At 42.1% G+C, this 27,866-nt stretch overlaps 1 protein-coding gene and 2 long non-coding RNA genes across 3 annotated transcripts in view; 2 read left to right on the top strand and 1 right to left on the bottom strand.

Moving 5' to 3' along the window:
• LOC145518245 (uncharacterized) overlaps window positions 1-4,719 on the top strand; it is a 65,422-nt gene extending 60,703 nt beyond the window's left edge. The window contains exon 4 of the long non-coding RNA XR_014062776.1: window positions 956-4,719. This is a non-coding gene — a long non-coding RNA (uncharacterized LOC145518245). The remainder of the gene's footprint in view (window positions 1-955) is intronic.
• The window catches only part of LOC145518246 (uncharacterized), a 221,418-nt gene extending 208,436 nt beyond the window's left edge, over window positions 1-12,982 (bottom strand). Inside the window, exon 1 of the long non-coding RNA XR_014062777.1 lies at window positions 12,723-12,982. This is a non-coding gene — a long non-coding RNA (uncharacterized LOC145518246). The remainder of the gene's footprint in view (window positions 1-12,722) is intronic.
• Window positions 5,587-26,381, top strand: NRSN1 (neurensin 1). Its single transcript, XM_081522205.1, has 4 exons — window positions 5,587-5,717; window positions 7,406-7,478; window positions 12,792-12,989; window positions 24,737-26,381. The coding sequence occupies exons 3-4, from the start codon at window positions 12,801-12,803 to the stop codon at window positions 25,133-25,135; spliced, it is 588 nt and encodes a 195-aa protein (XP_081378331.1). The 5' UTR covers window positions 5,587-5,717; window positions 7,406-7,478; window positions 12,792-12,800; the 3' UTR covers window positions 25,136-26,381.
• Window positions 26,382-27,866: the final 1,485 nt, after the last annotated feature.

Raw genomic sequence — 27,866 nt, 5'->3', positions numbered from 1 at the left:
TCTAGCTAGTGAGGAACTCTTGCAAAAGTCCCTCCAGGCATCCCTGATGAGCTCCTCTTTAAAATGTGTTCCCATGAAACTCTAACATCACTGACTCTCCACTACTCCCCCCAAGTCTAACTGAATTGCTATTTATTGTGAAATAGGTTTTATATTTTCACTGTCTGAACACTTTGGAGGACAAAGTATTCCACCCAGGTATCTGGACACCTGCTGAAAAGCACCCAGTTTATGTTTATCTGTCTCCATGACAGCAATTTGAAACAGAGGAAGCCTTTGGCACTGATTCCTCTGGAACTTACAGAAGCTGGTTTATACAAGGTCTACTATTTAGTTAGATGGCATTTTTTTAGGGCTTGTGCATGCAACCAGCAAAGTTGGAGCCCAGGCAAGCTGGGAGACTGAAGCTATCACACACACTGAGGCCTTTTACATTATACAAGCATGCTTCCATTTCTGCAAGAATTCAAAGCCCTAATTAGACTATCAGTTTCTATCAGACAGAACTGAAAGAAAGAAAGGAAGGAATAGAGAAAAAAAAATGGGAAGGAAGAAGTAAAGTTGTCTTTGTTTCAGAGTGATATGATCTTAGATAAACTTCTAAAGACTCAACCAAAAAAAAATGGTAGAACTGATCAATAAATTCAGTAAAGTTTTAGGAGACAAAATAAACACACAAAAGTTAGTTGTGGGACTTCCCTTGTGGGACGTCCCCTCCTAATCCAGGGAGCCCAGATTCCATCCTTAGTCAGGGAACTAGATCCCACAGGTCACAACTAAGAATTTGCATGCCACCACTAAAGATCCCCCATGTCACAGAGAAGATCAAAGAGCCAGCATGCCACAACTAAGACAAGGGGAAGCCAAATAAATAAATAAAAATTTTAAAGTAAGTTGTATTTATATACAGATATACCTCTCATTTCATTGCATTGTCCTTTACTGTGCTTCACAGAATTACATTTTTTACAAACTGAAGGTATGTGGCCACCCTTCATCAAGCAAGTGCATCAGTGCCATTTTCCTACAGGCTTTGCTCATTTGGTGTCTCTGTGTCACATTTTGGCAATTCTTGCAACATTTCAAATTTTTTCATTATTATTACATGTGTTATGGTGATCTATTATCAGTGATCTTTTATGTTACTATTAAAGCTTATAACTTGCTAAAAGCTCAAATGATGGTTAGAATTTTTCAATAATAAGGCATTTTAAAATTATTTATATTTTCAGATATAATGCTACTGCACACTTAATACATTACAGTATAATGTAAATGTAACTTTTACATGCACTGGGAAACCAAAAAATTGCTAGGATTCCCTTTATTGCTATAATTGCTTTGTTGCAATAGGCTGGAATCGAAGCTACGATATCTTCAAGGTGTGACTATATGCTAACAATGAAATATCTGAAAGAGAAAAAAGTGCTCCATCCTGTCACCCGCCCCTACTCACTCAAGGCTAAGTACTGCTGCACCCTCTGTCCACACGAATCTGTAAAGATTTCCTGCAAAGAGGGAGGCTGGGTCCCAGAACCGACCAAACAGAATTTCTCAGCCCAGGATTTCAGAAAATGTGAAATTGGATCCTGATCATTGGGAATCATGGTGAAGCAGAAAAAAGCAGACAGACATCTGTTCTGTCCAGGAACACAGAGAGCATACTAATCACAAGCTACTGCCTGGTACAGAACACTGCGGCCTTGGCGTGGCAGGCTTGCTGCCAGGCAGGCAGAGACTGACCAGGCTGCAGTCAACCCAGGAGCAATTGAGGCCACCACCAAAGTGTCCAGTAGCTGAAGGCTCTGACTCTCATCAGTGAGTAAACAAATTATATGGAGCCCCTTCTCCATTCTCCTAAGGATCCTACATCCCAGGAACAAATATGAGAACTGAGCCTGCAAGCTGAATCTTCTGCTTTTTTATTCCCTAAGCCTGTCACAACACTCTCTTCTCTCTTCCATTCATCCAAAACATATCAACCTGTCAAGGCTCATCTCCAGATCCCATCACTCATTTACTAATTTATTCATTTACCATAAGTGAGTACTCAGTTTTAATAAATTGACAGTACTAGTCATAGTGTAGATTACATAGTGGATGGTGGGTAAATCCTTGCTTCAGGAGTTTACAAGCATAACAAGAGAGAGTAAATAGATAAATAAATAATGCCAATGCAAGGCAAAACGGTTGTCTAACGAGGCCTTATAAATAGCTGAGAAAAGAAAAAAGCTAAAGGCAAAGGAGAAAAGGAAAGATACACCCATGTGAATGCAGAGTTCCAAAGAATAGAAAGGAGAGATAAGAAAGCCTTCCTCAGTGACCAATGCAAAGAAATAGAGGAAAACAATAGAATGGGAAAGACTAGAGATGTCTTCAAGAAAATTAGAGATACCAAGGAAATGTTTCATGCAAAGATGAGCACAATAAAGGACAGAAATGGTATGGACCTAACAGAAGCAGAAGATATCAAGAAGAGGTAGGAAGAATACACAGAAGAACTATACAAAAAAGATTTTAATGACCCAGATAATCATGATGGTGTGATCACTCACCTAGAGTTGGACATCCTGGAAAGTGAAGTCAAGCAGGGCTTAGGAAGCATCACTATGAACAAAGCTAGTGGAGGTGATGGAATTCCAGTTGAGCTATTTCAAATCCTAAAAGATGATGCTGTTAAAGTGCCACACTCAATATGCTAGCAAATTTGGAAAACTCACCAGTGGCCACAGGACTGGAAAAGGTCAGTTTTGATTCCAATCCCAAAGAAGGGCAACACCAAAGAATGTTCAAACTACCGCACAATTGCACTCATCTCACACACTAGCAAGACAATGCTCAAAATTCTCCAAGTCAGGCTTCAACAGTACATGAACTGTGAACTTCCAGATGTTCAAGTTGGTTTTAGAAAAGGCAGAGGAACCAGAGATCAAATTGCCAACATCCACTGGATCATCAAAAAAGCAAGAGAGTTCCAGAAAAACACCTACCTCTGCTTTATTGACTATGCCAAAGCCTTTGACTGTGTGGATCACAATAAACTGTGGAAAATTCTTAGAGATGAGAATACCAGACCACCTGACCTGCCTCCTGAGAAATCTGTATGCAGGTCAAGAAGCAACAGTTAGAACTGGACATGGAACAACAGACTGGTTGCAAATCGGGAAAGGAATACGTCAAGGCTGTATATTGTCACCCTGCTTATTTAACTTATATGCAGAGTACATTATGTGAAATATGCTGGATGAAGCACAAGCTGGAATCAAGACTGCTGGGAGAAATATCAATAACCTCAGATATGCAGATGACACCATCCTTATGGCAGAAAGCAAAGAAGAACTAAAGAGCCTCTTGATGAAAGTGAAAGAGGAGAGTGAAAAAGTTGGCTTAAAACTCAACATTCAGAAAACTAAGATCATGGCATTCCATCCCATCACTTCATGGCAAATAGATGGGGAAATAGTGGAAACAGTGAGAGAATTTATTTTTTTGGGTTCCAAAATCATTGCAGATGTTGACTGCAGCCATGAAATTAAAAGACACTTGTTCCTTGGGAAAAAGCTATGACCAACTTAGACAGCATATTAAAAAGCAGACATTACTTTGCCAACAAAGGTCTGTCTAGTCAAAGCTATGGTTTTTCCAGTAGTCATGTATGGATGTGAGAGTTGGACAATAAAGAAAGCTGAGTGCCGAAGAATTGATGCTTTTGAACTGTGGTGTTGGAGAAGACTCTTAAGAGATCCTTGGACAGCAAGGAGATCCAACCAGTCCATCCTAAAGGAAATCAGTTCCGAATATTCATTGGAAGGACCGATGCTGAAGCTGAAACTCCAATACTTTGGCCACCTGATGCAAAGAACTGACTCACTGGAAAAAACCCTGATGCTGGGAAAGATTGAAGGCAGGAGGAGAAGGGGACGAAAGAGGATGAGATGGTTGGGTGGCATCACCAACTCAATGGACATGAGTTTGAGTAAGCTCCGGGAGTTGGTGATGGACAGGGAAGCCTGGCATGCTGCAGTCCATGATCTCGCCAAGAATCAGATACAACTGAGCAATAGAACTGAACTGAACTGAATGCAAGGCAAAAATAAAAGTAGCTGTACAAGACAGGTAAGGATAGAGATTTTCATATATGTGTATATGTAGTCAAAATAAAGAACAATGAATCGTCCTCAAGCATTTCAAAGAACACTGTATGAGAAAGATGCCAGTCATGCTAGGACCAAATGGGCAGCACTTGGAGACACAGATATGAGGGGGAAAGCACAGAAAACCACTGAAGTAAATAAAAAGGAGGAAGGAGGTGCAAGCTGTGTTTGAAGAACACAGAATATGTTCAGTGAGATGAGAAATGAACTTGGAAGGCAAGCCATGAAATATAAGGTTACAAAGGCAGGCTGAAGCCAAATCACAGCTTCCCTCTGGAAAACAGCTCAGGAGTCTGCAACCTCGCCTGACCTCTCTTCTCTGTGACTTTCCAAAATGCTTCTGTTTGTATCTATCCCTTTGTGCTCTAAATGGCAGACACTCAATAAATGTGTGTTGAATAATGAATTAATAAGATATTCACTGGTAAATGTTTCTATGTAATATAACTCAGGGAAATTGTGCAGTGTGTTTGAAGTGAATATTTAGCTGCTTCAAAATTATCTTCTCTGTTCCCTAATGCTTGTTAAGCTGATAAATAAAAACCATGGTTTGTACAAGGCAAAATAATGCTGATAATTCACATTTTAAGGACATCTTGGCGTATGTAACTGATATCTTACTTTATGTCACTGATTCAAGTCACTTCAGATAGAAAGAAATCCAAAGGGACATAGAAAACACTGTGCAAATATTGGATGTTATTATTTTATGTGTAGAATGGTTGTGCAAATATTAACTATTTTAGTAATCATATGATGATATGCCACTTACCAGGGGTCTGCAGAAAGTCTCATGAAGCAGGGGTCGTTGTATTTATATGCTAACCTGCCCACATCTACATACATTTTTCTCAGGTGCTCACAGGTAATTTTCTAGGGTGCTTGCCTTCACGTATTTGTGTGTTTTTCTTAAATATCATCATTTAATTCATTTTCTTCATCATTCTTCCATCTCATCCACGTAAGTCCCTAGGGTCAGGGACAAGGAGAGACACCGAAAGTGTCCAACCGCTGACAGAAGTGAGAAGGTTCTTTCAGGTGGGCAGCACTTCGCCAGCCGCGCAGTTCCTCACCTCACGTCTCACCAAGGACAAAAAACAGGCTCCGGAGAAGCCTCTACCAACGGGGGTGGCGTGAGTCTGCCTCTCCGACCATCTAAAAAAATACGCGTGTGGAGCCTGCTAGGTCCATTCATGGTGCTGGGCAGGAGAAGAACACTGGACAAGGTAGAGAAGGTGCCCGGCCCCGCGCTTGCACAGGGCACAGGACCCCGCCTTCCAGAAGGCCCAGGGACCACCAGACCCGGGACGCAGGCAGGAAGCAGGGCTGGCCCGTCCAGGCCCCGCCCACTCGCTGCACATCCGCGCCCCTTCGGCGGCGGCGGCGGCTGCGCGGGCCTCGGATGCGCGGGCACGCGGGACGCCCAGCTGTCAATCACGCGCAGGCAGAGTTCGGCGAAGCGGGAGCGGCGGCGGCGGCGGCGGCGGCGATGGGACCCCAGCGAGAGATCTGCGGCTAGCTGGCTGCATTTGCTCCACGGGTCAGGGGATCGCAAGGGGGCAGGTAAAGCCTTGCGGAGCCCAGGGGTGAGGTCTTCTAGGCTCGATTTGTCTTTCTCCCTCTCCTCCCTTTTTCCTTCCTCCCTCTCTCCTCATGCACAAATATTCATATTCTCTTTCACACACACGCACACATACACACGCACACACACACCTAATTCGTCTACGTTTATTATATGGGCACAAATCTCTATGAAATCCATGCATGTTAAAATCCACCAATACGTACAAATTAGGAGTAACCAACTCCATTCTTTGGCAGTTTGTGGTTTATGTTATGTAAGAATTTGGGAGGTATGCAGGGTGAACTCAGGAGTTTCTTTCCTGTGAGACAAGAAAAGTTGTAATATTAGATGAGAGTAAAAATATATGTATTTGGGGTTTGCAAAGCTGAATTGATTTCTTTTCCAGGCTGAATGTACCCTCTCCTTGCCCTTTCCACTCCTTCGCCTTATCTAAAGATGTTTGAGTTTTTGATATGATCGCAGCACTTCCTTCTTTGTGTTGTTAGAATGGGGCGTTGGGTGCGGGTCCGACCAAAGCTGATGACCTCAAAGAAAACAGCTGGAGTTGAACAGCTTTTATTTACTTAATTGGTTCCTGGCTCTGTAGCAGAAATATTTTCAGAACCTTGAACAACTCCTTGGGCTCCAGACCAGGCCAGCCTCTGGTGAAGGGCATGTGTGGAGTCAATTTTTTTCACAGAAAGAGAGGAAGGCGACAGATTAAAAAAAAAAAAAAAAGGAGCATTTAATGAGAGAGAGAGAGGCACAGACGAAAGACAGACAGACTTGTTTTCTGTTACTTATCCAGACCCAGAAATCCAGTAAAATTTCAGGATAAACTAATGTCTTGAAGAAGGTTGCTTTGGCCATGGTACATACAAAGTGAACCAGGAAAATATTGAAAACAGGTTTTCAGGCCTCAGCCATGCTTACACACCTCAGGTCTTTGAGATTCTCCTGAAGATGGATGGGGAACTGTTCATCAGAAAGAATTCTTAACGCCTCTTGAAAAATATAGCCCCGGTTCTTATTTTCTTTCACATGACTAGAGTAATGTAGGAAACCAATAGCTCTAGAGCTGGCAATGGCTTTTTAATTAAATCTTGCATGGGCACCTGCTTTTCTTAGGCAGATGAAAAGTAAAATGATCATGATAGGAAGAAAATGGATAAAAGAGTACAAAAATTGACCTCACGAGTAAATCATCCAAAGAGCCTTAATAAGTCTAAAATGCATGTAAATAGATTAGAAAACATAATGCCTATAAGATTATTTTACACTATAATGGAACAGGCACCAGAAAGATCAAGTCTGAGTCTCTATCTGAAGCTAGTAGTCTTTTTCTTTAGGATTTGTAAAACACAACTGGGTCAGTCTAGTTGGTATTATTGACTGCATGGAATAGAATTATATCAAAATAAGAATATATTTGTATAATGTGCTATAGTTTACAAAGTCCTTTTCATTTACATTATCTCCTTTATAAACTCTCATGAGAGCCCATTAAAAAGTTATAAAATATGTTGTACTTTTGTAAAAAGAAAAAACTATCTCTGCTCTTGAACAGGAAGTCTTTTGTCAATGTTTTTGTCAATGTTAAATGATTCCTCACAAGTTATAAAAGTGACTTATGAAATTCAGACTTTTATCTGGATCACATTCTGCAGAGATTTTTATTCTTAACTAGGTTTGAAGAATGAGCCATTAAAAGGAAAGGTCAAATAGTAAACAACAAGAAGAGGAAGAGGAGAATTTCAAAGGTAAGAATTAAACTTTGTCACATGTAAATTGGTAAGCACCTTGTGGTCCGCACATCGATAAAGAAGTTTAAAGTGAATATGGATTCTTCTGCTCTGCTCATTTTGGTTTTGGACTTTATTTTATCTAACTTAAAAATACATCTCAAAGAGGTAAAGTGATAAGATAACTGCATATCATTATCTCCCCCCCTTTAAAAATTATAAGAGTGACTGCTTATCTACTAACTTAGAGGGAATAAAAATTAACACTGGAGAGCCACAATCTCTACCACTGTCCCAGGACAATGAAGTATCTCTGAATGAACCATCGTTCATTGATAGAAACACATTTTCAAGTTTTAAGTTCATGCTTATAAAATTCCAGAATGCCTGATTTAAAAGTGAAAAAGCTGCTAGCAGGCTTTCATGCCATCCTGCATCCATTCTGAGTCTAACTGATTCTTTTAAGTGAATTGACCTTTTGGTGTGGTATTGGATAAATTATCTAAATCAGCTATGTGCCTATACTTTTGCATCTCTGGCCCAGAAGTGGCTCTAATGAGAACTTCACTCTCATTATCTCAGAATGATTTTATGGGAGAGAAAAACAGTATGAAAAATTGAATGATCTTTCCAAGAGAATAAAAAGAACAAGGCCTGTGCCTGGCTTCACAGCTGACTCACACATAGAGCCATGGGAAAACACTCATCCTTTTTGGGCCTCAATTTTCTGCCTCTCTTCTCTCAAGGAGACCATGAAGACAAGTAATATAAAATCTCTGGTATTCTTAAGGCTTCATGAGGCATAAAACCTTATTTCTATTTTCATGACTGTGAACATTTTTCAAGTAAAATAAAAAGTAACTGCTCCTATTAGACGGAAATTCAAATTTCCAAAAACTGATATCTTGTGTAGTGGCACACATAAGGATCATGGTAACACATGCATGGGTTTGTTTGCTGGATAATCATTCAAGGGATTCTCAGTATTTATCCTTCTTCCCGCAGCAAATACCTCATTTTGGTGCCCATTTTGTTGCACATACTATTTCAAAAGTGTTTCTTCTTCTAGCCCAAGGGTCAACTGAGAGCACAATGTGTGCCCCACTCATCTTTGTAACCAGCGTCTCACATAATCTAGCGTATCACTAGTGCTTTAAAAGCACTGAAGGAAGGGAGGAATGAAAAATCAAGGACCACTCAGACCATCATCCACACCAACTCATCTAGAACTCTGTGCCAAGAAATTTCAAAATGGTAAACAGGATAAACTTCAAAATGGTAAACCTGGCCTCAAGAAGTTTACAGTTTATCATGTATACAGTCTATCACACCATCAGATAAACCATATCACAGAGGATCAGGTAGTAACAAGTGCTATGAAGAGACACAAATCTAGATAAGGGGATAGAGAATAATAGAGGGCTGATATTGTGCTCACTGTAGAAAGCCTCTCAGAAGGGTTGGGGAGTGGGGGCAGTTAAGGAATGATTTTTCTGTCTCTGTGAGCCCCTGGTATGTAATAGGTCGGCTATGTTGCTAGGAATTGAATATCCATTTAATGTACAACAGTTGAGATAGATACCATATACAAGAAAAAGAAGAAGACTATGGATGTATCCTCACTTATCCACACCCAGAATGTCCTTCCAGAAGAATGAAGGCAGTTCCCCCTCCACAGATGAGCAAGTAACCAGACACTAACGTTGCTTGTGCTTCATCATGAAGGCCTTGCTGGCAGTGAGGATGCAGCAGGCTCCTCCAGAATGTGTATGAAATGAATACTCATAAGGACTCACTTAAATACACTATCAGAGAATATTTTCACTCACCTCCCCTATGCATACACTTCCTGGGTGTTAAAGCTTTCTCTAAAGAAAGGGGCCCCTTCAGGATCCATCACGTAACAACAACAGCCATAGATTTAACATTACTGTTCTTGCTGATCCTACTATACCTATCAAAACACAAACCAGAATCCTCATGAAACCTTACTCGTTAAATAAATGCTGAGACAAGCTAAAATGCCTTTGCACATACCATCACTTTCTTCGCAATCCTGCTTTATCATGTAATCATCACCCAGCTTTCAAAGCGATGCTGTGAAATGACCTTGTGTATCCTCTTTATAATATTGGAGGTGTCAATCAACCAAGCAGATTCCAAATAACTGTAACATTTTCTATACTAGGACAAAAAGTTACTGACTTTCCTATGAGGAATATAACTCTCTGCTGAGATTTTGTAGGTGCAAAATTTCTGCTATAACATGTTATATTTTAAAATTCACGTTCTACCAAGTGATCCATCTCCTATAAGAGTGAATCCCAACAAATTATATGTTTGGAAAGATGTATGAAACCCAGGGACTACCTCTACTGAAATAACATTAAACAAACACACAACTGTTCAGTCTCCTGAATACCAAGTAACTAATCTAACTAGTAGCTTATACGTTCTTTTAAACTGAAGCTTCATGCATACGATAATAAAGCAATCTGACAACCAATCATTCAGAACTTGGGAGAAGGCGGGAAATCCCTAAACCTAGTTGTTTATCCAACAAAAATCAACTCGTTCTGTAAATTAATGGCCAAAGACTCCTGAAAAAAAACTATGTCTAGAAGGAATTACAGGTCATCAGGTCCAGCCATCTTATTTTAAGGATGATGAAACCATAGCTCGGAGAGGTTACCAAGCTTGCCTAAGATGTCAGTACTAGTAAGTTGCAAATCAAGAACTAGCATTAGAGCCCTTTCTGTGCTCTGTATGGTTGTCACAGCCCAAGCCATGTCCTTGTACTTTGTATACCTGGAGAAGAGGATAAGACTCTTTGGGATTTCTCTTCTGAAATGTATCTAACATCACTGAAAATCCATTCTGACTTAGAGTAGAGCCATCTATCACTCAGGCTCAAAAGCATTTGTTTTATGACATCTTCTCTCTCTTTTATGATGTTACCCATATCATGTTTAGCCAAGGTGGACTGCTGGGTCTCATCCTCTAAAGCAGAATCATTTAACCTAGTGTGCTGGAAACAAGCTGTGCAGGAATGACTCCAGGATGTCACAAAGTCCTGCTCTGCACCAAAGCTAAATCCAGAGAAAGGACAACTTCAGCATCAAAGGAAGATAACTCTTACTATTGTTATGAGGGACTTTTTTTACACCTATCATATCTATTTTGGGCCTTTTTTTAATGTTAAAGTCTCTACTGCTTTACAGAAAACCTGGACATATATATTCATATGAGCTGGTTCTGATTATGCAAATCTATTAATCAATCCACACTCCCGTTCATTGCTCTGTCATCTTTCATCTACTCCCTGACTCATATAACCTTTAGTAGATAACTTTTCTATGCCTCAATTTCTTCAATGACAAAACGGACTTAGTAATACTCATCCCATCTTCTCTTGACTTAAAGTTTATTAGAATGTCTTAGAAGAAAGTGCCTTTAACATTATACTACTTCTATATCACTAGTAATAGGCTCTTATCAATCATCTTCATTGTGTAAGCATGAAATAAAAGGTCCTGAAGAGATCATCCTAGCATTTAAAATATGAAAACTAGGTTAACGAAAGAATTTGGTCCATTGGATGTTGTTGCTCTAATCAGGCAAGATACCCTCTGAAATCTTGATACTGTTACAAAATAATACCCTTCTGAAATGTTAAAAAGCAAGCACACACACAGACAAATTTCTTTCCCTGCTCTCTCCTCCTGGCTGATTTCTTTAGAAGGTAATTGGACCTGAGACAGGAAGAAGACACTGGTAGGCAGGCACTAAACGTAACCCTGACCAACACTTAAAAAGATGAGGTCATCAGTCACCCTCAGTGACACCTGTTTGCATCATTTTTCTAAGATCAGGGCCATATTTTCCTGAATTTGACTACAATTTTTAACCAAAACCCACTTGTGGCTGAGGGCACACAGTTACAAGCTATTCTCAAGGGTTCACTTTGTGGCTATGGGTCAGTGAATCCCTTGGTTCAGCTTTGATTTTAGCCCCATGATTACATCCAACCAAACTAACTGGCCACACAGGAACACTTGGTGGAATTTTAGATTAAGTTTTTCTTGTATATAAACAATACTGCTTTGGTTTCGTGACAAGTAATGTGTCTTTTTATTGTCTGGATTATATAACATAGGCCCTGAGAGACCCTGGTCCAGTGGGAAGATACCTTTGAATGTTGTTCCTTGCTTTGTCACGTTGAGACAGGGAGAACCATCTAGAATTTAAAACTGTGTCCACACAGGGAAAACCATCTAAAGGATAGTTGCAAACTCTAAAAAGATATTTCACATTTCCAGCTACCTATTGATCTGCTTATATGGAGATCAGAAAACGAAAGAAAAAATAGAAGGAGAATTCTCTTACCAAAATTTCTGTCCTTCAGTAATTCCTTGTTTGTTTGTTTGTTTGTTTTTGCCATGTATTAATAACCAAATGCCTTTCTTTAAGGTCGAATTAGATCAAATTAAATTGAAATTTCCATCTGAAGAAGGCAGCATCCTAAACAACCTACCCAGAGCTTAGTTTCATTAAGCAGTTACCTGAATTTTTATTTATAGTAGACACTAAATGGAAATAGTAAAAAGTAGGTCTACTCTCTACATTATGCTCTAGCATCCCACCTCATCAGATATATCAACAAATAATGCCTGAAATATCTGGAGTTAGAGTCAGTGAGGTGTTAATTATTGACCAAGCCATTTGTGATTAATAAAGTATGAAGCATAAATTGCTCAGCAACTTTTTAATGAAGCTTCTGTACAACTTGACAGTTGTTTGAACAAGATACATGAGATCCAAAGGCAGAATTTCAAATTGCTATGTAACGCCATGTAGCTTCCACAAGGGAACATGGTTAAGCACTGAAGAGGACAGTCCAAGACAAATTTCATCTGTAGCAAGTGAGAGTGCCTGCCTAATTCTTTAACATGAAAGTGTAAACACTACTGGATTCTAAGAGATTGAAGATTTCTTGTCAAGACAACTGAAAATCTCAGCTTCCTTGCTGCATTTCTCATGTGCTTCCTGCTTAAATTTTTGCATCATCTAAGTGTGCTGTACTGTTACTGTCTTGTTTCACTTATGGAGAACCAGTTCTGGTCATTGAGTGTTTGGGGTGATTTTGCACTCAGTAAAGAAGACCATCTTGGGTAAGAAAGACAAGTCTTTTAAGATATCTTTTCTGCCCAGAAAAAAAGAGCATTGTTCAATTAGACTGACATTATTCAGCCTGGTTCTTACCTGTAATATGCCTTTTGATCCTGAGGCCAGGGCTCATCGGGCTGATGCCTGTGGATGTTGTCATTCCAGCCAAAAAGGATGAGTTCTTGCAGCAACGTCTGTGGGTCCAGGCAGGCACAGGCTGCTACTGAGGGTGGACACCAGCGCTACGGAGTGCGGTCCTACCTGCACCAGTTTTATGAGGACTGTACCACTTCCATCTGGGAGTATGAGGATGATTTCCAGATCCAGAGATCACCCAACAGGTGGAGCTCAGTATTCTGGAAGGTAAGTAAAGAGCATGGGTTTAATTCAGGAAATGGAGAAGTCATTTCATATGGTAAGTAATTCAGCTGCAGAGAACTGAGAAGTCTGGAACTCTGTGTGTGCATTCCTCTTAGTGATACTAAGTGTAGTTTTCTTCCTTAGGAAGAGAAACTGTAAACCTTGGGAAGAAAGGCTCTAAACACAGCACAGTTGTTGATTTTCAGGTGAAATGTAAACAGGTATAATCTCCATCATTATTATTACTGCTAATGTTATTAATGTGCCACATAAACTCACCAACTATGAAAGCCATTCAAAGGCAAAACATGCTTTAAGCCTCCCCTCTAGGTTTGGATGCTATCATTTTAAAAGTTACAATAATTATTAAAAGAAATAGTTAAGGCTGAGGTGTAATACAGTGGTCAGTCTACCTGCCCTGCTTCTACTAGATACGTGGTCATAAAGTTCTATGAGCTTCAGCTTCCTTGCAAGTTAGGAGCCTTGCTGGACAAGAAATTCAGTCATTCAGTATGTAATTAGTGAGCACCTAGTCCATTCAAAAAGTTGCAAAGTGCTGGAGATTAAAGTGGTAAATGGGAGAAGAAAAAGTCCCTGCCCTTACAAAATTGATAATCTATCATGGAAAACAGACCATAAACAAATAAACCACACAATAACAGTAGAAAGTAGCAAGCATTACTCTTGCAAGTAGCAATGAATAATCGTGGCAAGTGCTACGAAGAGAACTAAATCAGAATAAGAGGCTAGGGAGGGATGGAGAACTGATATTTAGTTATGCTGATCACAGAAAGCCTTTCGAAGAAGATGACCTTTGAACAAATACCAGGATAAGCTGAGGGAGGAGACCATAAAATTATTTGGCTGAAGGTCATTCTAGGCTGGGAAAATAGCAAGTCCAAAAGCTCTGAAATGGGAACAAGCTTGGTGTGTTTGAAAAATAGCAAGAGGTCCAGTCTGGGTGGAGAGGAATGAGAGGGAGGAAAGAACAGGTGACAAATTCAGAAAGATGACAGGACACAAACGATTTGTGTGGAGCCTCGGAGGTGATTGTGAAGGCTTTGGCTTTCCCCTTGAGAGACACAAGAAGCCACCTGAATGTTCAAGTAGTTGAGTGACACAACCCGACCAATATTTTAGCAGATCATTGTGGCTATAGCACAGAAAATAAATTACAGAACGACAAAGATAGAAGTAGCTAAATTATTTCAGAGTCTGTTGAAGTACCCAGGGGCAAGAGATAATAGTGGCTTAGATTCAGTTCAGTTCAGTTCAGTCACTCAGTCGTGTCCGACTCTCTGCAACCCCATGAATTGCAACACACCAGGCCTCCCTGTCCATCACCAACTCCCGGAGTCTACCCAAACCCATGTCCATCGAGTTGGTGATGCCATCCAGCCATCTCATCCTCTGTTGTCCCCTCCTCCTCCTGCCCCCAATCCTACCCAGCATTAGGGTCTTTTCCAATGAGTCAACTCTTCTCATGAGGTGGCCAAAGTATTGGAGTTTCAGCTTCAACATCAGTCCTTCCAATGAACACCCAGGATTGATCTCCTTTAGGATGGATTGATTGGATCTCCTTGCAGTCCAAGGGACTCTCAAGAGTCTTATCCAACACCACAGTTCAAAAGCATCAATTCTGCAGCCCTCAGCTTTCTTCACCGTCCAACTCTCACATCCATACATGACCACTGGAAAAACCATAGCCTTGACTAGACCGACTTTTGTTGGCAAAGTAATGTCTCTGCTTTTAAATATGCTATCTAGGTTGGCCATAACCTTCCTGCCAAGGAGTAAGTGTCTTTTAATTTCATAGCTGCAATCACCATCAGCAATGATTTTGGAGCCCCCAAAAATAAAGTCAGCCACTGTTTCCACTCTGCCCATGTATCTGCCATGAAGTGATGGGACCGGATGCCATGATCTTAGTTTGCTGAATGTTTAGCTTTAAGCCAACTTTTTCACTCTCCTCTTTCACTTTCATCAAGAGGCTCTTTAGTTCTTCACTTTCTGCCTTAAGTGTGGTGTCATCTGCATATCTGAGGTTATTGATATTTCTCCTGGCAATCTTGATTCCAGCTTGTGTTTCTTCCAGCCCAGCATTTGTCATGATGTACTCTGCATATAAGTTAAATAAGCAGGGTGACAATACACAGCCTTGACATACTCCTTTTCCTATTTGGAACCAGTCTGTTGTTCCATGTCCAGTTCTAACTGTTGCTTCCTGACCTGCATACAGGTTTCTCAAGAGACAGGTCAGATGGTCTGGTATTCCCATCTCTTTCAGAATTTTCCACAGTTGATTGTGATCCACACAGTCAAAGGCTTTGGCATAGTCAATAAAGCAGAAATAGATGTTTTTCTGGAACTCTCTTGCTTTTTCGATGATCCAGCGGATATTGGCAATTTGATCTCTGGTTCCTCTGCCTTTTCTAAAACCAGATTGAACATCTAGAAGTTCACGGTTCACGTATTGCTGAAGCCTGGCTTGGAGAATTTTGAGCATTAGTTTACTAGCATGTGAGATGAGTGCAATTGTGCAGTAGTTTGAGCATTCTTTGGCATTGCTTTTCTTTGAGATTGGAACGAAAACTGACCTTTTCCAGTCCTGTGGCCACTGCTGAGTTTTCCAAATTTGCTGGCATATCGAGTGCAGCACTTTAGGGTGGTGTTAATGGAGATGGTATGATGTAGTCAGATTTAACATAAAGTTTGAAGGCTAAGCTGTTAAGACACACTGGTGAATTAGACATAAGAGAAAGAAGAGTCGAGCCTGACTCCAAGACTTGCAGCCTGAGATCTTTAGTGGATGGTGTTATAATTCACTGGGATGGAGAACACCAGGAGAGCAGTGGGATGGGTGATGAATCAAGAGTTTGATTTTGGCATTGCTACATTGGCGAGTCCGATACGACTTAGCGACTAAACAACGACAACACATTGGAGGTGCCTATTAATCATGCAAGTGGAGATCTGCAGAAGTATTTAAATATACCAGTCTTCAGCTCATGAATCGGGAGCCACTGACCTATAGAATATATATAAGGTACCAGACTAGAAAAGGTCATCTAAGAAGAGAGTACAGACATAAAAGAGAAGAAGGTATCGGATGTTCCAACATTTATAAATCAGGAAAAGGACAAGGATGTAGGAAGGGCTACTGAGAAGGTTCAGCTTTAGATGATGCCTCAGATTCCCTCCAGTCTATAATTCTGTGTTTTAGAGATTTCCAGTCATCCCCAACTTTCTCCCAAAATATCACAAATTTAGACACTGATACTGACATAAACTTCCAGTGTACTGGCAATAGAATTCAACAAGAGGCAATTAGCAAAGCAATGATTATAAGCATGGACTCTGTCCTCAGCTGCTGCTGTTGTTCAGTCGCCCAGTCATGTCTGACTCTTTGCAACCCTATGGGCTGCAACACGCCAGGCCTCCCTGTCCCTCACCATCTCCCGAAGTTTGCCCAAGTTCATGTTCATTATATAGATGATGCCATCCAGCCATCTCATCCTCTGATGCCTTCTTCTCCTTCTGCCCTCAATCTTTCCCAGCATCAGGAACTTTTCAATGAATCGGCTGTTCACATCAATGACCAAAATACTGAAGTTTCAGCTTCAGCATCAGTCCTTCCAATGAGTATTCAGGGTTGATTTCCCTTAAGATTGACCTGTTTGAGCTTATTGCTGTGCAAGGGACTCTCAGGAGTCTTCTCCAGCACCACAGTTCAAAGACATCAATTCCTCAGCTGACATGGGTTTAAATCTCAACTTTTTCAGTTAATAGCTATAATTATTATACCAGGTAACTCAGTGGTAAAGAATCCACCTGCCTGTGCAGAAGTTGTGGGTTTGGTCAGGAATGTCCCACGGAGGAGGAAATGGCAACTCACTCCAGTATTCTTGCCTGGAAAATCCCACAGACAGAGGAGCCTGGCAGGCTACAGTCCAAAGGGTCACAAAGCTGGACATGACTAAGCACGAACATGAGAAACTTGACCTTAATGAGCCTCTAACAGTGATACATGTAATACCTACCACATACTTGTGAGAGTTAAGTAAGATAACATATGCAAAGAGCTTAATACAATGTCTGGCAGGTACTCAATAAGCATTTAATGTATAAACTTCTATTATCAGATGCCATATGGAACACTGAGGTCTGAAATAGAAATAAAACTGGAAATTTAGTTAATAAGTAAAATATTGGGTAATATAGTTGTTACCATGGTTTACCCAAGACCTGTGTTGATTCAAAATATTACTACTGTCAGGGTCTCTGTATTAGAATTGGTCAAGCCAGCCTTTTTATTCTGTACAAGTGTTACCTCTGAGGAATCTGTACTGGCCTGGACCAATGAAATACACAGCCAAGCTTGGCACATCTTGTATTTACCCAGATAAGTGGGTGGTTGCTTCTCTATGTGTCAAAAAAACAAATATTTGCCTGACAGGTCTGTTGTGCCAAGAGCCTAAAATGCCTCTGACATACAGAATATTGCAAATGCTAGTGGTTCCAAAGCACTAGTGGTTATACAATTTGTGAAGCTATAAATCCATCAAATAATATATGGGTATGGATCTACAATAAAGAACTCTCGGTAAATTACCAACTCCAGAATTCAGATTTCAGTATTTTCTCTCTTCTGTTTTACACAAACAAGATCCAAAAATATTTGTTCCCTGTTGTACTGGACCTGGTTCAGAGAATAAAACCGAGCAAATATCCATGGCCTCATAGAGGTTATATGCCAGCAAAATCCAAATCCTAAACTCACATCCTAATCATAAAACACTCTATAGGGCTTTGAGAAGCCTACAGTCAACCAGAAAAAGCCAAGAATGGATTGTCTTAGAGACCTCACCTCTATCAAGGGAATACACCAGCCACTCCTGGGTTGCCTCCTAGGGGATATAAGGGAACTCTTGCCAGTGAATATGTGAAGTACTTTGTATCAACACAGAGAAATGCATTGATTATGTATGTTTCCATTATGATTCTTTTCTATGTTTTTTCTTTCATTTCAAACTGCATCTTGTAAGCAGTTCAAGATGTGGGCTCCCCCGACCCCTCTTCCACTATAGTGTTGCTAAGGCCACAGGGGTCTCTCACTGGGGCCACACTCACAGAGCCTCAGCAGGTCTCTGCTGCTGAGCCAGCTCCTTAGCGTGGGCAGCAATGGGAGGGGGCTTAATAAGAATGGAGACTAGACTCAATTGGGCCTGAGTTAGAAACTTTATGGGACTTCCCTGGTGGCTCAGATGGTAAAGAACATGCCTATAAGGCAGGAAGACCCGGGTTCAGTCTCTGGATCGGGAAGATCCCCTGGAGAAGGAAATGGCAACCCACTCCAGTATTCTTGCCTGGAGAATTCCATGGACAGAGGAGCCTGGAAGGCTACAGTCCATACAGTTCATGGTGTCCCAAAGAGTCGAACATGACTGAGCTACTAACACTTAAGAAACTTTACTCTATCCATGGATCAACATAACCTTGTTCCCACAATGCTGTTCTTTCTTTCTTTTTTAACTAATATTTATATGTCCACCATGCACAAGGCCCTGGGTTCAGTTGTCAAAACGACACTTCTTCACCTGTGAATAAGGTATAGCCTTGACCTGACAGAGTTCACAGTCAAATAAGGAAGATGGATGCGTACAGAGATTGTTACAATCCACTGTGACAGCGTCGCAGTACATACTGGGAGCCCAGAGTTTGGGGCAGGGAGAACCTGATGCAGCCTGGGGAGGAAGTGACTCCACAGAGGAGTTCACAGGAACAGGGCATCCATCCCAAGAGAAAGAAAAGCATTGCAGAACCTGTGTCGTGAGAGAAGATGTTCAGTGTGGCTAGGCTAAGGGTGGAGCACAGAGGCCAAGAGATGAACCAAGAGAAGAACATGGGAATGTATACAAGAGCTGGATCACAGAGACTTTGAAAGGCTGTGAAGTAGAAATGTCTCCAGAACCTTCCAGCTTGATTGGGTACAGTAAGAGGGTAAGGTAATAAATCAAGACTTTCTTGGGAAGGTTGTCTTACAACCAGGTATAAACAGCCTCACCCCACCACCACCACCACACCACACACACACAGTGTTATACACATTCTCTGTGCCTCACATCCTAGATGCCTGCATGACTGCCTCTGGCACTGCTAACTTCCCCAGGGCCTGCAACTGCTGCTATCTGCAAAAACCTGTGTGACATGGTCCCACCTACCCCCTGCCACCCACTGCCTCTGCCCAAGAACCTAACAGGCTGGCATGGAATTTTTCTTTCTCATCCTTGCACTTGACCTTGACTAAGACTGCTGCTACTTCATTGTGTAGCAAACAGCCAAAATACACCAGGTATGAACTAATGGAAGCAGGCTTCTCACCCCAGTCGTTCTTTCCTCACCCCAGGATTATCCTCCTCCTTAACCGATATTAGAAATCTCCCAAAGGATGTTCAACACCAACAGGCAGGTACAAGGCAAGACTGTTTCCTCCCCAGGCTTAGTAAAAGTGAAAACAATCCTGGTACCTCTCCTGTCTCCCTATATACCCCTCCTTCCTGTTCCAGTCTCTCCAGTTTTCCCCTTATGCTGAATGAGCTAAATCAGAATTTAAACCTACATCTTGGATTTCTTTTCAAAGTCTCACTAAAAATGAATAAGGAAACCCCTTAAGAGAAACCACGTGGTATTATTTTCTAAAAAACATTTTCTTAGATGGCATGTGAAAAACGGATGAAGAAAAATGAGCCTAGCCAGGGGGACGATCAGAATGCTATTGCAATGATATGGGCTAGAGTTAATGGTGCTCTGTTACCGTTAGAGTAGCTGTGGTGATGGAGAGAGAAGATTCAAGAGAATCTTATGAGGTAGAATTAATAAGATTTAATCATCCATTGACTACCACCATGAGGAAAGACTCAGTGAATGGGTGGATGGCAGGAATGCAGAGAAATTAAGCAGAAAAGAAGGAACATCATTTTGAATATTTGGAGTTTGAAGAGCCTTTGGGACATCTTTGTGTAGATCCTCCCATTGACTATCATTAATATGGGGCTACAGCCCAGGAGAGAAATCTAGACTGGAGTTGGAGGTTTGGAAGTCATTGGTATATAGGTGGGAGTTGAAACTGTGGCCACAAAATTAAACCCTAGAGAGAACATATTGAGTAAGAGATGTGAGTCAGGGCTAGAACCCTGGGGAACACCAATAATTTAGGAGTTTCTGGCAAAGCAGTTTAAGAGTGAGTCGTTAAAGATGTAGACCTGGATGCAGGAGAGAAATGTGTCAGGGAAAACCATTGGTGAGGGTCTTAAGAAAGCCTGAGTGCTGAAAATCAATGACTACAGGATATACACATGGAGAAGAAAAATTGGATTTAACAATTGGGAGGTCATTGGTGACCTCAGAGAGAGGGGTTTCAGTGCAATGGTAAAGGACTAAGCTTTTCTGCCAAGGGTAGGAATGAGTTCAAGCAGTAGCTAGAGGGGAACGCAGGGTTCTGGAACAGCTTTTGAAGATGGAAGTGATTGAATGTGCTGCCAGGCCCGAGGGACCGAGCTAGAGAACTAGTGGGGGATCCCGCTCCCCAGGAGGGCTGTGGAAACTAATACCAGGTGAGGCCTGGATCCCAGCCTGGCATCAGTCATTGCTTTGTAAAGCTCAATGTCCCTACAAGAGGGTCAGGCCAGATGAGGTAGAATCTGCCGTCAGTCTGGCAGGGGACACCACTCTGAGCTCAGGTGCTGCTAAGGAGAGGTCAGCCGCAGCCCTCAGGGCAGATGACGATGAAGGAAAGCCCGTCTCCACTCCTGCTGTGCTTCTTCTGGATTTTACCTGGGATCCAGATGGCTCCTTTCACATTTAGCTCCATCCAGCAATTTCCCCCCACACGCTGCTCTTCCCTGCCACGCAGGTTCTGGCTTCCAACAGTCATGACTGCCTCCTCTCTGCCAGAACAGCTGCCTTGCTCCTGCTGCCAGCTCTGCTTCTCGGAGTAAACTGCATTTTCAGATCTCATCAGCTCACAGACGGAACAACGAAGGGGACGTTGGTCAAAATAACAGCAGTTTCTGGCTCGCGGCCCCCAGCAGCAGAATTTCTGGAATCAGAGCTCTCCTCCCTGTCCAGTCCTCCTTTCCAGCAGCAGAGACTGGGTTTTCACCGCTCCTCCCCACAGTCAACAGAGTCATCCGAAGTCACAGCATGAAAACTGCCCTCGTGTGTAGGCGCTCAGTTGTGTCCGACTCTTCGTGACCTCGTAGACTAGCCCACCAGGCTCCTCTGTCCATGGGATTTCCCAGCAAGAATACTGGATTGGGTTGCTGTTTCCTTCTCCAGGCAAAACTGCCCTTGCTGCTGTCTCCACAGTCAGTGTGTCATCACCTGGAGAGGCCCTTCTCTCTCACTAGGGGTGTTGCTTTAACCATCCCACAGCACCCGGCTACTCTGGGCAGCCCCTCCCCCAGCAGCTCTGCAACACTTTGTTTGCAACTCTGGGGTCATGCTGGTCATTTGCATGACCCCAAACAGAGCTGGTTTACTCTCTTAGAACCTTTAAAAGAAAAGCCTGTGTTGCCTTTCTTAAACTCTATTAAATAGAACCTCTTTTCTCTTAGACCAAGAACTACTTCAAGTCAGAGCCATGTCCAGAGACAAATTTTTTGATACTGTATGGCATCCCTCCAAAGTTCTTATTCCATTCAGTATGCTTAGATGGCACCAGGATTACACTGATGTGTCTCAGTATCCCTCCTCACCACTATGACGCTCTCAGCGAAGTATTCTCAGTGTTTTTCCTTCATGTCTGCCACCCCAAGCTCTTCCTGATGTGTTTGAACAGGCTTGGAGCTGCTCTCTGGGCACCTCTTTCAGAGATCCTCATTAGACTTGCATGGGTGGCACCCTCAGAATCCTGAGGATTACGTACTATTCATTATATCATGCTCCCCTCCACAGATGGCAAGCCTCTCTCTCCGATCCTCTGATATAACAGGGAAAAGGGGCAAGGCTCAGGGAGGCCAGCCACTTTCCAGTTCTTGAAGTGAGCAGGAGTTCTTCCATCTGCAAGGCATAGTTTGCCTTTTAGCTTCTGACTGATATTCCAAGAGTGGATTTTAATCTATAAAACACTGCTCAGTTGAGGAGCAGACGGCTCTGAGAAGCAGTCACCTGGCTCCAAGTTCAGCAGCCTGGTGGTTTAAGTTAGTCAGTCAGGAATATTTATTGGGCGCAAGACTAGACTAGACTGCTGCAGAGAGACAGGACAGAAATAGAAGACGGAGCGCCCTGGCCTCCCTTGCTCTTCAGAACCTTAGAAACGAAGATAGATATGTTTTTGCTGCCCTCAATTTTTGAGAATTAGTGCCAGTTCTTGAGAAGGGAGGTAATTTAGTGACATATGAAGCATGTCACCATGGATATTTAAGTTAATTTGGTTTGGGCATTCAGAATTTTCCAACATGAGTCACTTTTTAAACATTATAAATAACAGTTAGTCTTTGAAGGTGAATTGATTTGCCACCATTCTTGGAAAAATGTAGAAAGCCATCCAAAATGTGATATTTTACAACCCAATTTTTTTCTGCAATACTTTTATATCTTATGCAGAATACTTTTTTTTTTCCAGAAGACTGATTCTTGCTTTTCAGTTTCTTTACAATATTACATAATGGAAATTTGTTTATATATGGTGACTAAAATGTCAATGTAATTTTTTAAAAAATAGTAGAAGGTAATAGCATAATGTACAAAATATCAATTGGTGAAGTCTCATGGAAGAGTGAAAGTGGGAAGTGGGGCTTAGAAGTCACACAGACCTGGTGGAGTCCAGTCTCACCACCTGCTTAACAAGGGGACTTCGAACTATGTTTCTCCAACCCTATAAACCTCAGTTTCTTGTAGGTGAAATAGGGATAAAATTATCTACATCTCATGAGACGCTGGTGAGGATTAAGTAAAAAACACAGTTCTGGGTCATGATCAGTGCTCAATAACATTAGCTCTCCTCCCTTCTTTGTTAGAGTGATAGATTTGCAAATGTTTTCCTTCTGTTATCCCAACTTTCTACTAAAGAAGTATCTAATAAGGTATATTTCCTTGAATTATAATACGTAAGTTAGATAAATATACTTTAGATGTTCAAGATTAAATGGTGTTATGCATTTGGTTATTTTTCCAACCTTGTTATTCTAACTAAAAGCAATTAGGAATAGGAGGAAATGAAAAATGTGCTTAAAAAATAAGCTATATTAGCTGTTCTTTATCCCAAGTACTGACAGATTGTTGCAATGCTCTTGCCAATGTAGCATAATTTTACAAGAGGCACATTTCCAAATAATAGTAGTAATAGCTACTTATTGCAGTGTGTGACTTAGCCAGGGCCAGGGCTGAAAGCTTTCATGCATGGTCTCATTTAGTCCTCACAACTTTATGAGGTAGGTACTATTATCATTTATCATTTTATAAATGGGAAAGTCAACGAGAGTGTTTAAGTAGCTTTCCTTCTATGATTCAAGAACTAGTTGGCAGTGCTAGAATCCAAGCCTCAGTCTGTTCATTCCAAACCTCTGAGCTTAAACCACCAACTGGTATATCACTCTCCATCTTCAGTGGGTTACATTTTATTGGAACCTGAGCTAATGGAGTTTCATCTCCATCTGCTGCTCTTAACGTTTCTCAACCTCTGCACAAGTAAAGTCCAAACAGCTACATATTAGAGGAGAAAGAGCACTGGCCTGGGGGTCAGACCTGTATCTTCTAGCCCATCCTGTGCTACTCACTACCTGTCCTCCCTGCTCTTCCTTAGGGCAGTGACCTACCCTCCGTGAGGCTACATTCCCTTGCCTTTAACTGGTAATCATGGTTCTTGCTCCACCAGCTTGGAGAAAGGGTGAGTTGTTACACACTGTCAATGGCCTCCAGCCAAAATCACCAGGAACACACTTCTGTGTTGAACAAGTTGAGTGTGTTGCTCATCACAGTGAGAGAAAATGATACCAAAGGGCATTTCAATAAGAAAATGTGAGAAAGGATTATAGGGTGTGGGCTTTGGTTGGGTGATTTGAGGTGGGTAGGGTAGGCATGGGGTAGACTCAAGAGTCTACAGGAGCCAGAGTTTACTTTGGATTATCAGGGACAATTCTATGATTAGGTATCTTAATAGATCTTATCTATTCCAAGGGCAGACTAGAGTGAGACTAAATAAAACTGTAATTGGTAAAGAATCAAGTCATTTATATTATGCAGGGTGGGAAGAGCATGGTATTTTCTGGTTTGTAAAAGACCTTGTTTTTGTCTGTGCTTAGACGAAATTATGAAGTGGTTTTGGTTTGTGTTACTTCGTGATGAGTACAGAATGAGCTTGTCTGATGTTAAAGTTCTGCGAGGTTGATTGTGCCAACAGAACAACATGGCACCCTTGGGGGTCCCAGGCCAGCTTCTGGTGGATAGAGTGATGCCAGATCTTAGGTATGGGGCTGTTTTTCTCTTGCTCAAGACCAAATGAGACAACATAAACCAAAGGGGCTTTGTCAGTTGCAAAGCATCAGACAAACAGAAAACTCGAAGGAAAAATCAAGTCAGTGATGCAGCACCTGATTGGTATCAAAATCAGAAAGGTCCTCCTTGCATCTTCTTTTTTAAAATTATGTAGGCTTCCAACTGGGAAAAATCTCTCCTTTCAAACAAGACCCGCCCTGCCCTAGAGAGCTGAAGTACCACATTCACTCTACGTTATTTGTGTCTTTCTCTAGGTCGGACTCATCTCGGGCACAGTCTTCGTGATTCTCGGATTGACTGTCCTGGCAGTGGGCTTTCTTGTGCCCCCTAAAATTGAAGCCTTTGGCGAGGCCAATTTCGTGGTGGTGGACGCGCACGCTGTCCAGTTTAACGGAGCGCTTGACATGTGCAAGCTGGCAGGCGCTGTGCTCTTCTGCATCGGGGGCACGTCCATGGCAGGGTGCCTGCTGATGTCGGTGTTCGCAAAGAGCTACTCCAAAGAAGAGAAATTCCTTCAGCAAAGGTTTAAAGAGCGAATCGCAGACATCAAGGCCCATACTCAGCCCATTACAAGAGCTCCGGGCCCGGGAGAAACAAAGATACCAGTCACTTTGTCCAGGGTTCACAATGTCCAGCCCTTAGCGGCAACCTGAAATCTTTTCCACCCAACCCTCCCCTCTCTAATGTACACGCAGTGTTGCAAGAGAGCAGGCCAGTTTGGGAGACAAGGCTTTGGCGTTGACTTGCCCCAGAGCTGTGCTGGGCAGTGGGCAGAGTGGTGACTGAGCTCGTGCTCCTTCCCTTCAGTGGCCCTGGGGACGCTTGATGCAGTGGGTCAGCGTGGGCACACGTACCCAGCTGCCTAACGAGGTGCAGCCGGGTGCCCACCAGGAGCCCTGTGGACCTCCTCTCTCGTACAGTGTGACTTTGCGACATCCTCCGTGTTCTTGGAAAGCGCTCAACAGTTCAGACCAGCCTACTGATGGCTAACGTGGTCCATTTTACTCTCTTGTGTTGGTTTTTCTAATTTTCTAACCTTTCCCGTGTGGTGCTGCCTTCTACTCCTGGTCTCACTACATGTAAGATACTGTCGTGTGTGTTCGTAGAAAAATCAAATTCCCTGATTTTGACCCAAACATTGGTCTTTTAGCTCTAACGTAACATGAGTCCTTAAGATCAGAAACAAACTTTTCAGAATCCTCCACAAACCTTGTTTTTTTCCCTCCAGTTTTTTCCATTTAAAGAGCTCAAATTGCCAACTTTAGAATCTTGGGAAAGAAATTAGTGTTAGGAGAATCTATTTATGCGCTGTCCAAAAGCACTGAAGTAAACATCAAGAAATTTGAGTTCCTGTTACTAACTAGCTACGTGATCTTGGGGAAAGCACCTAACCTCCCGGGCCTCAGTTTCCCCATCTGTAGAATGGGGGTCCTTGTCGGTGACATCTTGTTTTGCCATGTGTTGCTGTGTGTCCATGACCAAGGATGTTTACAATGTTCCTGTGGCTCTCACCACAGTGGGATTCTTTCAGATCTGGACTCCCAGAAACTTGCCAAGTCAGGATCCTCCATGCCACCTACTCCTGAATATCCAAGCCCAGCAGTTTATACAATGCTGTCATATTTTTATAGAGACAAAAGTAAGCCATCCTCCACTACAAAACCCCTGAGTAGATATAAACCTTAAGAAGGTTTTCTTTCTCGAAAAAGATACTTTCTTCTCCTGTAAAGTGTTCATCTCATCCCTTTGCACTTCTATTTAATCTGTGGATTTAAATTAGGCTGAGGAAAACAGAACATGTGATCTTGATACCCTCTCAGACCCTGTGCCACCTTCAAATTCTGTCGTTTTGTTTTTTCCTTCCTTCACTGGATAAATAAAACATGTGAATGAGCAGAACCGGAATTGCCTTGTCATTCCTTCGGTGTGCCTGTTTTCTCTCCAACATGTGATTTTCCATTCTGAGGCTGAGTGAGCCCTGCAGGTCCCCTGGCGAAATGAAAGAATAAACGGAGCAATTAGTACATGGTTTCTTTTGCATTGTCCAGCATGGAACACGCAGCCGATCCGCATCCTTCACAAGGATCATTGGCCACGTTTGGGAGAAATTGTTCTAGTTTCCTTGGGTTCTTACCTTCCCTGGCAATGCCATTTTACTTTTGTTCTCAGAAGCCTCATTCAAGCCTCATTCAAGCTCCCAGGCACCTGTTCAAGGTAACACTGAGGTTTTCCGTGTTGACTTCTGTGATGTGTAGCGAGGAATCTTCAAGGATGAGACTTGACTTTTAAGAGCGTCCAGAATGAAAAATACATTCTTCTGGTTCCAATCAGTCTGGTCTCTAGGGCTTGTGGGCAATACATCACTAAATTCTCCCAACTGGTGGGGGTTTCAGTATCTGCAGAACAGCTCATAGGTATTGTTATGTGTATCCAAGAGTCAGACACAACTTGAGTGACTTTCACTCACTGAGGGGGAACAAGGACCCTGCCCCCAAAGCTGCACTATTTTTTTTTTTTTGACGGTTCCTCCCTTATCTCTGACCCATCAGAAGAATATCCATGAGCTGATCACACCCTCTTTGAACGCTTACTATAAAACTTCTCACTACGCTCCCCCAACCCCCCATGCCAAGGTGGGATACACAGTTTTGAAGGCATTAACCTGCTGTGGTCCCTTTTGCCTGGCAAAGCAATAAAGCTGTATGTTTCCCACTTCACCCAAAACTCTGACTCTGAGATTTAACTTTATGTCAGGATACAGAGGCCAGATTCAGCTTTACATGCCACCTGTTAAATGGAATCCCTGCTGTTACTGTTGTTTAGTCACAAAGTCATGACTCTTGTGACCCCATGGACTGCAAGCCCACCCAGCTCCTCTGTCCACGGGATTTTCCTAGGCAAGAATACCGGAGTGGCTTGCCATTTCCTTCTCCGAGTGATCTTCAATAGGTTGCAGATTCCCTGAAATCATTAATTGTCTTGCTTACTATGTACCCAGTACCTCAAGACAGAAAACTGATGACGAGAGACTGTGTAAGCAGCAATTCCATGTGCTTCCAAGGCCTCCTGTCATCTGGTCCAGCTTCTTTCTAGCTTTATTCTGGCACGTCAACCACTCTCCGCTCTAAGTGTGCCTTCACTCACCAAGCTTATTTTACCAGAAATAACCATCTGCCCAGTCTCTGGCTGTTGAACCCTTCCTTCAAGATCACGTCAAGATACAACAGCAACTCTGGGAAGAACTAATACATACTGAGTGGGAGGCACCATTGAAGCATTTTGTGTATAGAATTCATTTTATCCTCACAAAACCCATATGAGGTTGGGGCTATTATCATATGCCCATGATACAGGGGAGAAAATAGGCAAAGAGAGGATAACTTG

The sequence above is a fragment of the Giraffa tippelskirchi genome, chromosome 8, assembly GCF_054371585.1.
Source record: "Giraffa tippelskirchi isolate mGirTip1 chromosome 8, T2T-mGirTip1v1.2.pri, whole genome shotgun sequence".
In the NCBI taxonomy this organism is placed as follows: domain Eukaryota; kingdom Metazoa; phylum Chordata; class Mammalia; order Artiodactyla; family Giraffidae; genus Giraffa; species Giraffa tippelskirchi.
This window is presented reverse-complemented; position numbering and strand designations above follow the sequence as displayed.

What these genes read in the sequence shown, in the direction of transcription:
- NRSN1 (XM_081522205.1), top strand. Translation starts at nt 12,801, where the DNA reads ATGAGTTCTTGCAGCAACGTCTGTGGGTCCAGGCAGGCACAGGCTGCT. An exon ending in GGAGCTCAGTATTCTGGAAG is followed by an intron (nt 12,990 to 24,736) that starts GTAAGTAAAGAG and finishes GTCTTTCTCTAG; the next exon opens with GTCGGACTCATCTCGGGCAC.